The sequence below is a fragment of the Ailuropoda melanoleuca genome, chromosome 7 (assembly GCF_002007445.2).
Source record: "Ailuropoda melanoleuca isolate Jingjing chromosome 7, ASM200744v2, whole genome shotgun sequence".
In the NCBI taxonomy this organism is placed as follows: Eukaryota; Metazoa; Chordata; class Mammalia; order Carnivora; family Ursidae; genus Ailuropoda; species Ailuropoda melanoleuca.
This window is the reverse complement of record NC_048224.1, coordinates 89,164,170-89,176,494: the sequence shown is the minus strand read 5'-3', so window position 1 is coordinate 89,176,494 and position 12,325 is coordinate 89,164,170. Positions and strand designations below refer to the sequence as shown.

Here is a 12,325-nt window from a genome sequence, read left to right as displayed (position 1 = left end):
AACAGATGNCATTTTATGATAACGCCTTTACCTCCTTTGCTCCTCAGACTACAAATCCTGAAGGTCAGGGATTTAGTCTTAACTTATTTTCGTATCCCTGCAGTGCTCAGGGCATAACAGATGGTCAATAAATGTGGACTAAGTGAATGGATGCTGCAAGTGAGACATATATTGATTCCATAGAATGAGAAATAATTGTAGATCTTCCCTAGGGTAAGAATGGTGTCCTCCAGTCTTTCATTTGCCTGCTTTCTGTTCTTGCTGCATAGGTAGCTATGCCCCACCAATGGCTTGAGGGTAACTTGCCCGTGAGTGCCAAATGTGCTGTCTGTGACAAAACGTGTGGCAGCGTTCTACGTCTACAGGATTGGAAATGCCTTTGGTGTAAAACAATGGTGAGAGTCCTTTCTAATTCTTTGCATAATCTTTTTTATCTATGTAATTTAGGGGCAAAGAATTTACCGCCTAACAGAGCGTGGTAGCACACGTACCCATTGTAACATTCATCTTTTTCAAAGTATATTCCTTCCAGTCTGGTTACTTTTTAAATATCCTTTTTTTGTAATGCCCTTGTCATCTATTTCCTTTGTCTAAAGACCTTTTTCCCACAGTGTTGTTGTTTTTCATTATGCTGTAGCCACATTCAATGGTTTACTCTTTTCAGCCCCGTTTTACCACCTATTACACACAGAAAGCCACCAAATTTTGATTGACATGAGAAGTATAATTTTAGTACAACCCTGCGCACGTTTTCTGACAGAATGCCAAGTTCAGACAGCCATGCACTTTTATATTTGAAATTAGATACATTTATATTATATAGATAAATATTTTCAAACTTTCTCGCACGTGTAGGAAAGCAATGAGAAGGACGCACAGCATAGCATGGAGAAAGGAATGGTCCTGTCCATGCCAGAGTGCGTGAGGACCGGGCCCGAGGCTTCATGAGGGCAGTCAGAGCAGAAATCCCAAGGGTGAGCTCAGGCCGCTCAGAGGGTGGCGTGGTGTTCACCGTGATAGGGTGGGGAGGCAACAGCTGTGGCTGTTCATCTTAGCACTGGGTGATGCCGTCCAACGATCCATCCAAGCGATTGCCTTGCATTGGGCTGATTCGTTTGGTCTTATGTTGAGTCTTGGAAGTCACTCCTCACCGCCCCCCCCAAAAAAGGTGGAAAACTCATTTCTTTGAGTAAGTAAGATGTAGATCATCAAGTGAAAACAATGTGAGTGTGCTATGTTGATTTCATAATTGATGAGAGTAATTCCATAGGTCACTGAAAAAAATGTCCTGAGGTTTTTTAGTTAGGCCTGATAGGTAATCTGTTTCCTTCTTATTTTTAAATCAAATGTGATTCTCTCTATCCTCATGCTTTTGTTACTCTTCCTCAGTTGCCCCTTTTATCAGCCACAGGTGTTACTTCTAATTTCTCTTATGCCCTGTAATATAATGTATAGACTGTATTAGATATCTCTCTTTGGAGTTTTGATGCAACTATAACCCCTAAAACCCTCTTATGACACAACCCCAAGATCTAGAGTCACACGCTTTCCCAACTGAGCCAGCCAGGTGTCCCAGCATTTCGTATTTTATTTTATTTATTCATTCATTCATTCATTCATTCATTTAGTGAGCATGAGTTGGGGAAGGGGCAGAGGGAGAGAGAGAGAGAATCTCAAGCAGCCTCCCTGCTGAGGCAGAGCCTAACAAGGGGGCTCGATTTCAGGACCCTGGAGATCATGACCTGAGCCAGAATCAAGTCAGACACTCAACCGACGGAGCCCCCTGGGTGCCCCCCAGCATTCCTTATTTTAAAAGAGTGCTCCCAAGAAAGGCCTGTAAGATAAAATCGTTATAAATAAATAAAGTGCTCCCATAAGCAAGATTTTAAAATTTCATCCCACCTAAGATTTCTTTTTCAGGGGGGCAACCACTGATGTGCGCGTCTGCTGCTAATTTCATTAGTCTGTTCATCTCTTTACTTCTAGAACTTCAGCTGTTCTCTTCTCACTTTTTAGAAAGAAAGCAGACTGTGTGTGATCAGTTACTTTAGACAGGTTTTACAGGACTTGTCTCTACCTGTGATATATGCGTCTCTACTTGTATCTGCTCAGTGGTCTTCCAGCTTTGCCAACGTTCACAGTAGGAGTTCATTAGATATTTTACTTGCTCACTCTACTCCCGCCCACCTTTTAAAAATTTCACAAACAGGTTAGAAGGATGAATACAGGATGTGGAAGGGGGCGTTGTGGAATGTCTTCTCCCTCTTTTTTCTGGCAAACTTAGCACCTGATCATGAAGACGTTTCTGCCCCGCACTATGTCCGTTGGACATTCAGGTCTGCGGGCCACGGTCACCTTTTCACTGCCTTCTTGGTCTTATAGTTCCTGTATACTATCATTTACCTCTTTGCATATTATTTTGTTTTTAAAATAATGAGTTTCTGACAGAATATCTAGTTTGTAAAACAGCCATGTAGTTTAAACAAAATAGAATTAAGACCGCAGTTCCACAACTCTAATGAGTCAATTGCTAATTTTTCTAGTTGTTGTCCAGTCTCTGGACACAGTTTTACCTTTTTTGTAAAAATAAGGAAGATACAATTTTATCTTCTGTTTTTTTTTCTTTTAACATAGGTATAAATATTTTTCTGTTTTGCTCTATGATTTGCATACCTTTTTAAAATTCCTTTTAAAACTATCTGTGCATGCTTGTTTTTTTCTGAAATCCATTTGGGATGTTCATTATTATAAATAATAATAGGGACCTATCCAAAATTAGGTCATCAGCAAACAAGAATCACTATTTAGTTTCAGTTATTTTCTCAAGTTTTGATAAATAGATGTTTAATTAATATACCAGCTTTCTAAAAGGACTAATGAAATAAAGCCGTATTAAAGAAGTGCTTTACGAAGTGTCTGCTTTTACTGCTTACAACATTTCAAGGCTCTTTAAGTACCTAAAGAATTATAAATTGCCTGGGTTCTACTTAACAAGGTAGCCCTGCTCTTCTTCACAATACTGTCTTGACTGACCTTGAAACTTTTTGTTTCTATAACGTTCACACGTTTTCTGAGTGCCTATGATATATGTCACTTTCCAAGATAAGTGTGCAATAATAGGACCTTTTCCTTTTCTTTACAGAGCCAGAAGTCTAGCTGAGAAAATAGGCATGCATGTATTTATACCTATAACGTGAAAATGTTATATTTTTTAAAAAGCCGTGAATAGAAAGTTGTAGGACCACTGAAGAAAGAGCAGACACATTACACATTTTATTTTCATTAAATTCTATAAGAATGTTACAAGGTAAAGGTCATCAGTTTTTGTATGGACAATGATACTGACAAGTACTTGTTAGCTTCCCTCCTTTCTCTTACTCTCCCTCCCTCCTTCCATTCATTCCTGCCTTCTTCTCTCCCCTCTCTTCCTCTGCACTCTGTTCTCTTCCTCTCTCCTTTTTTGTTTTTTTTTAAGATTTTATTTATTTATTTGACAGAGAGAGAGACAGCAAGAGAGGGAACACAAGCTGGGGGAGTGTGAGAGGGAGAAGCAGGCTTCCCACCGAGCAGGGAGCCTGATGCGGGGCTCGATCCTGGGACTCCGGGAACATGACCTGAGCCGAAGGCAGATGCTTAATGGCTGGTCCACCTACCGCCCCCTCTTCCTCTCTCCTTGTCTTCGCTAGGCATTTCTTTCCTTCTTTTTTTTTTTTTTAAGTAAAATCTACACCCAATATGGGGCTCGAACTTCCAACCCCGAGATCAAGAGTCTCATGCTCTACCAACTGAGCCAGCCAGATTCCACTCACCAGACACTTCTTGATATACACTACTTGCCTGAGACAATCATAAAACTAGGCTGCACAGACCAAATCAAATTCCCATCTCTAAAATACTTAGCCCATTCCTTAGCATTATAAATATTGTGCCATGAAAGTAATTTATGAATTACTAAATAGTTTGTGATATAGCTGATCCTCCATGATCAGTTCCTTAGATGTAGTTTATGCCATAATAAAACATTGATGTGTTTTTATGATCCTTGAAGGTTTATTTGTTTGTTATTAGGTACACACTGCCTGCAAAGATTTATATCATCCTGTGTGTCCCCTTGGCCAATGTAAAGTGTCCATCATACCTCCAATTGCACTGAATAGCACTGATTCTGATGGTATGTATCAGCAGTATAAATATGTCTGTTCCTGGTATATTAAATGTTGGTATGTACGTTTACTTTCCTAGAGTAAATTGAACTGTAATTGGTTATTCTGGTCAGTTTTTATATAAGTCCATTAAATTGCTGAACAGTACATTTAACTTTTAAAAGAACATTTTAGAATTAAAACTTAACATAGTTATTAATACACTGGTGAAATTACTACATATAAAACTTACAGATTTTACATTTCAGCAAATACGATAGATCATTATTCTGTAACAAAATACAATCCGAGAAGGTTAATTTTTATGTACTTTTTTCCCCCGCTGTAATTGAAATTGCCCATCAGCATAGCCCTTATTGAAATCTGTTTTCCTATAATTTCCTTGGAGGAACTTATATTCCTATAAATTCCATCACTTTTTCCAGAATTTTACAACTTGGTTGGAAGTGCTAAAGAACCTTTCTTCCTTCTAAGCAAACCATATTACAAAAGGCTTTTACCATAGACGGTTATTAATGTTTTGCATTGATAAAGTGCTTTATGATTTTCAAACTTTTTATATAAATTATGCCAATAGATAGTATAAATACAAGGATATAGCCTGCAAAAGATGTGATTTTTTAACCTGTGCTGTTAACAGCCCTCCCCCCAAAGCCCTCATAAGTCAAGATTCTATTATTTATGATAAATTTTAAAGTATTTTTAAAAGCCTCATCAAGAAGTTAAACCATTTTATAATGCTGAATATGATCATGAATTCTTTGACAAATGTGAATTTATAGACTGTCATTGGTGTTGTTAAGGTAGGTGATATATCTTCAATTATCTATGATTAATACTTTTACCACCTTTGGTATGATTTTTCATTGTAGAGCATATTTTAAAAGATACATTCTGTAGTCTTAGTATGTAAATAATAAACCTGTCTCCATTTCGGGGGCTCAATTATAATTTATTGTTCAAGTAATAAACAAGGTTCTTTATGAATTTATGTTCTTTTTTCTGAAGTTTTGCCAATAGTTTAAAAGAGACTGCTGTTCATATTGCTCCTGTACTGTGTTTTTTTACAGGTTTCTGTAGAGCGACATTTTCATTCTGTGTTAGTCCTCTGTTGGTTTTTGTCAATTCTAAGAGTGGAGATAATCAGGGAGTAAAGTTCCTTCGTCGATTTAAACAGTTGCTAAATCCGGCTCAGGTGTTTGATTTAATGAACGGAGGTCCTCATTTAGGGTAATTGATTATTGATAAATCTCATTAGAATGAAATAGCACTAAGCATGAAATCTATTTGATTTTTTGGTTTGTGAAGATTGTTGATTTCATCTAGACATCTCTGTGTTGATCTTCCCACTCTTTCCNTTTAGGGTAATTGATTATTGATAAATCTCATTAGAATGAAATAGCACTAAGCATGAAATCTATTTGATTTTTCGGTTTGTGAAGATTGTTGATTTCATCTAGACATCTCTGTGTTGATCTTCCCACTCTTTCCTTTTTTTAAAGCTCTGATTCTAAATTTTAACTTCACCTTTTTGATATTTATATAACTTCCTTATGTGCTGAAAATCCCAAAATTTGTTCAGAAAATGTTTTGGAATATATCCTGCATCAAACAACACTAATGATTTGCTGAGCTCTAAGAAAGATCAACTTGTTTAAATGTAGAAATACCCAGTAACTTTAGAAAATGATCTGCATGAAGGCTAGCATTTGATTTTTATGCAATACAAATAAGCAATTATTTAACCAAAGCACAGACACTACCATGGGTCTCAAGGACAGCTCCTCAAGGATTTGACACTCAATTCCTATACGAACGACAAAAAACACTGGTGTTGATTGTTCTTTTCAGCTTTCTGGAATGTCCTCTAACTTACAATCTGAAAAAAAATTAAACGATTTTCAGTGAGGGAAAAGATGCCTTGAGATACTTTTAGTACACTTTTAGTGTGTGTATATGACTTTGACGAAGAGGTGATATTGAATTACCTGAACCAGGGTTCCTGCAACCTCTTCGTGATTGACTTCTGTCAATTCTACTTTTCTCTTGGGTTCCACTGTCACCTTAAAGCGGGAACACAGATGTAGAAATGGGGATTTTAGATAGCCTGAACAGGCCCTGGGTTTTTAATTTAACGCTTTCCCGTNCCTGAACAGGCCCTGGGTTTTTAATTTAACACTTTCCCGTCTTTTCTCTCCCCTGCCTCAGTCTGTCTTTGTGCCCCTGTTCTCTTTTGCTCTTCACGATTCTTTCTTCTTGTTTCTATTGCTATCTTGCCAAGTCTCAGGCCCTCGGGTCCCATGGATGTTGGTCTTCATTCTTCCCCAACGCCCCCCATGTCTCCTTGCACATGCCTTCCCCATGTGTGGTTCCTGGCATTTCCTCATCTGGTCTCTCCGCTCACCTGTGTCTCTTGCATTGCTGGTTAGCTGTGTCTCCCTTTCTAGCACATCTCTTTCATAGTGCTTCATAGTTCCTATATCTTATATACTTAACATTTGCTTTTCCCACCCATCCTTTACGAATCTAAGGAACCCTTTGTGAAACTTCTTAAGATTGTCTCTATAACATATTTTATAGGGTTTCCACAGTACTTGAGGTGCACAGAGGTACATTCAGGAGTGGGATGTGTCAAAAGTTAGGATGAAGGAAGACAGAGGTAAAAAGCCTGACCCACACTAGGGGACGACAGGGAGGAAAAGCAAGTGGGTGTCCAAAAAGTGATATGTTGGCAAGGTTTGGTGTGTCCCTTTAGGAACTGACTTGAGTGTCAATAATATCTGTGCCCTAGATTCTCCTCCCCTAGTTTGTAATACGCTATTCCTAAGGAAATAACATATCCTTATAATGGCAAGAAGAAACATTGCTACTTTACCGTGTTGTATTACTTACCTTTCATTCTCTTTCCTGGGTTCTGCTTCTTTGTTTTCTCACTTCTCACTCCCCTTCCCTCCTAATTTTATCTCCATTTCTACTTATAATCCCCTTTCCTCTTTATGATTAAGAAGTTTTCTTGAGTTAAAAATTGCACTTCAATTTTGTTTTCTCACTTCTCACTCCCCTTCCCTCCTAATTTTATCTCCATTTCTACTTATAATCCCCTTTCCTCTTTATGATTAAGAAGTTTTCTTGAGTTAAAAATTGCACTTCAATTTTTTTAGTGTAATTAGTATATAAGTAAGAGTTCTTATATTTGATCTGAACATGAATTCCAGTATATACAAAGTAACAAAGAATTGGGGAAAGTGATTTTTATTTATTTATATTAAAATAAAATACTTTTTGCTTTCAGTTTAAGACTATTCCAGAAGTTCGACAATTTCCGAATTCTCGTTTGTGGAGGAGATGGAAGTGTAGGTTGGGTTTTGTCAGAAATTGATAAGCTCAACTTGAATAAACAGGCAAGTACTAAATCTTTTCATGACTTGTTAACATGAATGTAAACTAATCTGCTGACCAGAGGAGTGCAGAAGCATCATAGCTCCTGTTTCTCAGCTTGCCTGAGGTCTCCCTATTGTGCTCTCTTTCAGTGTCAGCTGGGAGTATTGCCTTTGGGTACAGGAAATGACCTTGCCCGGGTTCTAGGCTGGGGTGGTTCCTATGATGATGACACCCAACTTCCTCAGATATTAGAGAAGCTGGAACGAGCCAGTACCAAAATGCTAGACAGGTAAAAGTGAATTTTCTTCTAACACTAGACTGAAAATGGCATACTGACATCATTTTTGGCAGTTGAAATTTTACAAACTAAGCCCCATGAGGACAGAGACTTCCTGGTCTTACCCACTCTTTTCACGCCTGAGGTCTAGAACGGAGCCCAGCGTAGAGTAGACACTCAGTAAATATATTTTTGGGGTGAATGAATGAATTGTAACAAAAACTGAGAAAACTGATCTCATGAACCCACTATTTTAAAAATAGAACGCTGTGCTGGTACAGCAAATACTTTTCATTGTTGTTCAGGTCAGGAAGCTTAAGTAGTTCATTTTGTGTGGGGGCTTTTGATGATTATAAGGGGCATGGCCCCGTTGTCCTGTGGCTTCATTAAACCTAAGGAAGATGTATAAACTTGAGATTTGTTAGACTATCTCTTCTTAATTATGCATATTAAGAATGAATTGAACCAACAAAGAACTAAATACTAAAAAAGAAAATCCTTTCCCAGTGACTGGAAAATATTAAGAACACCATATCAAGAAATTATCACTGTGCTTATGGTATCGTTGATCACATCTCCACTTCTTTCTCTCTAAATGCCCCATGTATAAAAAAGAAATCACAGTGTGTGTACCGTGAGTATTAGAGAGGAGGTGGGTAGGATTGGGGATTATTTAGGAACAACAGGACTCAGTAAGTAGTAACCACCCCTCCCCACCGTAAGTAGAAGACAAATGTCAAAATATCATTATAAACTTAAGCTAGCATGAATCAAAACAACTTTGATAGGATTAGCCATCTGTGGAACTGTTCCCGAAAATAACAAAAACTCATCAGGGAGCCACCAATCTAAAATGTAATTACTCTAAAATGAGTTATAACCTAATTAATTGTAACCTTGCCTGTCATAAGGTAACGTAATGGTTGATTCTTTTGCTGACAGGATTTTTAAAAAGAGAGCTGGGCTGTAGAGCATTTGTCTGTGGTTACCCAAAACTGTTCATGAGAGGGATACCCCTGTAGTTTGGGTGCATAAAGGGGATTCCGTCTCCAGTCTTTAAAGGAACCTGGAGGTGATTTCCCAGTTCTGTGCTTCCCAAACCACACAAGGTATTTTAAATGGCTTTTTGCTGTGAATTTAAACACCATTCTCGCTGCATCCCAGGAAATGCTGCTAGACGTCTCCTCCACCCTGGGTGTGTGCTTTTCCTTTGTATGTTAGAAAAATTAGCTTCTCCAGGTGGTTCAGTGAGAAACAGTGCCCCTGTGGTGAAAGTCTTTGATACAGACCTGCACACAACAAAAGAAGAGAAACATCAAAAGGGGCTCGAGAACCTACGACCATAATTAGAAACATGAGAGTATTTTGTTCCTGTGTTTTCTTTACTAACTTAAGAATACTATTGGTAAAGAACAGGTGGAAAAAGTCACTGTTCAATAATATCGGTATTACAGAAGCTTTTTTTTTTTATTAATTGATTTGGTCCTCAAAACAACACTGTCAGGTGGCTAAGAACAACATTCTTACAACTGTTTTACAAAGATGGAAGTTGAGGCTTGTGGAGACAGTGAGAAGAAGAATATTTTTTCGTCTGCCTGGTATTGTAGTTGCTTAATCATCACTACCCACTTAAAGCTGACTAATATTATAATCTCCATCTTACAGGTAAAACGGCTCAGGAGATTTTTATATTATCGGTGTCACGTAGCTAGTAAGTTTAGAACCAGCCTCTCAACTGGAATCCAGACTCTAGTTCTCAAGATCTTTCCTCAACAGCACGCCCTCTGTCCTCTTCAATGCACCTGTGCACCAGATAGGGCCCGACCTTCTGGCCTCTACCTCTGTTTAGCTGGTCCCCGTAGGCACCCTTTCTTGACTTTTCCTGCCACTTTCTCCCCTTTCTTCAGCTCCAACCATTTTCTATCAAGGGAGGAGGTACAGCCTGGAAGGTGCGGCAAACTGAGGACATTTGGGTGGATTTCTTTCCCATTCCTTTAACTGTCCTTTGACCAGAGGAGAATTGCCGCTGAAGGAACTTGACTTTCATGTTTCCCATTGTGGTTTTCCCTCTTTGGATATCTACAGAGTTTAATTATTTTATGTGTTTTCTGCACCAGGATATAAACTTCATTTGGAAAGTCTTTATCAGCGTTGCGTTTCCAGACCATGGAATGCTGTCTGTCATTTTGAGATGTTCAATAAATGTCCGTTGCATGGATGAATGAATGAATGGCTTTCTGTGCCCAAATATATATCCCTTGATAGTATATTCATGTCAAGAGTTGAAGAGTAGCTATAAGTATTCAGTTTATACATCCTAACATACAACCTTTGTCTTTGGGGGAGATTTGGATTTTTATGCAAAGACTTATTAGTTTGAATGATACACTCAGCTCTGTTTAAATACTGATGCTAATCTTGGGATTTTCCCCTAGGTTCCGTTACTGGCTTCAACTGTCTTATGCTTTTCTTAAAATTCATGTGTTATGATACTGCTTTTATTATGCTTTGTGTGTTGTAAAATCTTGATTTCACATCCTGTTACTGACAACAGTAATGTTCCTACCCAACAGTTCTTCCCAAATTTTGAAATTATTTAAATGAAGACTGGATTTATCTGGAGTTGATTGGTCTTCTTTAATACCAAGTGATTCAGTGTTTAGTTTGAAATTAATATTTACAGCTCATTGAAATAAATTTGCTTCAAGTATTAAGAAACTATTATTTCTATTAATATTTCCTTCTCAACCCCATGCTTACTTTCTTTCTTATTTTAAGAAGGAATATTTAGGTAATTTTCATTTCGTGACCTTATAAGCTGAGTTGGCAAGACTGGTTGGTACACAGGATGATTTATCTTTCATTGGCACTATGCATTTGTTTAATCTGGGACATTGTTTTAGAACTTTGGGTTGTGATCCATTAATAACCTGTGTATTCTAGTTAGTAAATTGCAGTGAACATTATTTAAGAAGTGAAACAGAAAATAATAGAAAAGTCAGAATGCGTTGCACTAGTAAAGAAGGGGACGTTTTGTTATATATGTGCATTTCCTACTATGGGTTATGGCCTTTGGAAGCCCCTAATCAGAGAATTGGTAAGATATGAACATCATAAAGTATGACTTCAGCATTTTATGAAATTACCAAAATTCCATCTCTTTCCCAATATTTGGTTGTTTTAGGTACAATAAACCATAGTTCATGCATATATGTGCACATGTATATACATGAGATGAGAACAAAGTCAGTTTATTAAATTTTAAAGGAATTTTAGACCAAAGATTTTTCTCCCTTCAGGTGGAGTATAATGACCTATGAACTCAAATTGCCACCAAAGGCTTCTCTACTTCCAGAACCTCCAGAAGCATCGGAAGAATTTTATGTAAGACTTTAACCCTTTGCCTATTTATCGTTTGGAAATAGGAGTGAATATCTTGAACAAATAAGAAAACTTTATGAGATATGGTAGCATGTTTACTTAATTTTATTTTTTTTATTATTTTGGGTATGGGCTCATTAACTACTTCTAGTCCTCTGCCCCAGAAGAAAGAATCCTTATGATCTAGGTTAGAGTCCTTGTACGATCACCATCCTGGGAGTGTGAACGTAGCCACATCACTCACTGTCCTGGGCCTCTTTATTTGTAGAGCAAGGTCCCAATGTTGGGAGGAGTAAACACAGTAACGAATGTGTGTAAAGCACCCGGCATGCAATTCCCTTTCCGCCCCCCTGATAGTTTTCCCTGACGCTTCCACTTGCCTGCTTCCTTTTACCAACAGGGCTCCAGGGAAGGCCAGCTGATAACAGGTTCCTGTTAGCTTTTACTCATCTTCTGCTTGGGCCATAGGCACCCGTCTGACCAGTAGGTGTTAGCTCAGCAATTTCCAAACGCGGCAGTACTTGTGGGCGGGATATTATATAATTTCTCTCTTCCTACTTTGCCTCTTCTTTGCGGGTTCACCGCTACAAGTTTCCATGTGAAGCCTATTGATCAAGATAAAACAGAGGAAGAAAGCTCACTTCATTCCATCCCTGCTAGAGACCAGTAATAACTATAGTTTTTAGACGGTTTTAAAGATTGAGCGTTCTGATTAAACCTCAAAGCACTGGGAATTGAAACAGATCCTAATTTTCAAAGGATTATTCTCTGACTGACAAACCGTTTGATCTATAATACCTTATTTTTCCCTCTAGGAAAATTCATCTGTTTATTTTACAGTTGAAATCTTTGTTTTGTCATTGATCAAATTATGAACTTGTCAAAACTAAGGAAAGGAATGATAACTAGAAACAGGGCTACTCCTTAAAGGAGCTAGTTATAATTTAATGCCTTTTTTTGATCTAAAAGTAGCAAAAACTGCTTCTAAAAAATACGGAAAATACAAAAAATATGAAAAAATAATCTTACCTATAGCCCTGACATCCAAAGATAATTACTATTAAAGATTACTATGTTTACTATTTTATTTTCAGCAGCATCTTTATTTATAGTATTATTTTAT

General features: G+C 37.7%; 1 protein-coding gene across 9 annotated transcripts in view; it reads left to right on the top strand.

The window, feature by feature from the left end:
• The window catches only part of DGKH (diacylglycerol kinase eta), a 166,832-nt gene that overhangs the window by 98,570 nt on the left and 55,937 nt on the right, over positions 1–12,325 (top strand). For all 9 annotated transcript variants that reach the window (XR_004626756.1, XR_004626755.1, XR_004626754.1 and 6 more), the window contains exons 8-13: positions 270–395; positions 4,069–4,171; positions 5,234–5,393; positions 7,456–7,564; positions 7,694–7,833; positions 11,121–11,205. Coding sequence is in view for 5 of the 9 variants with exons in the window: in XM_034665235.1 (XP_034521126.1) it covers positions 270–395; positions 4,069–4,171; positions 5,234–5,393; positions 7,456–7,564; positions 7,694–7,833; positions 11,121–11,205 (723 nt within the window). In the remaining 4 variants the exon portion in view is untranslated. The remainder of the gene's footprint in view (positions 1–269; positions 396–4,068; positions 4,172–5,233; positions 5,394–7,455; positions 7,565–7,693; positions 7,834–11,120; positions 11,206–12,325) is intronic.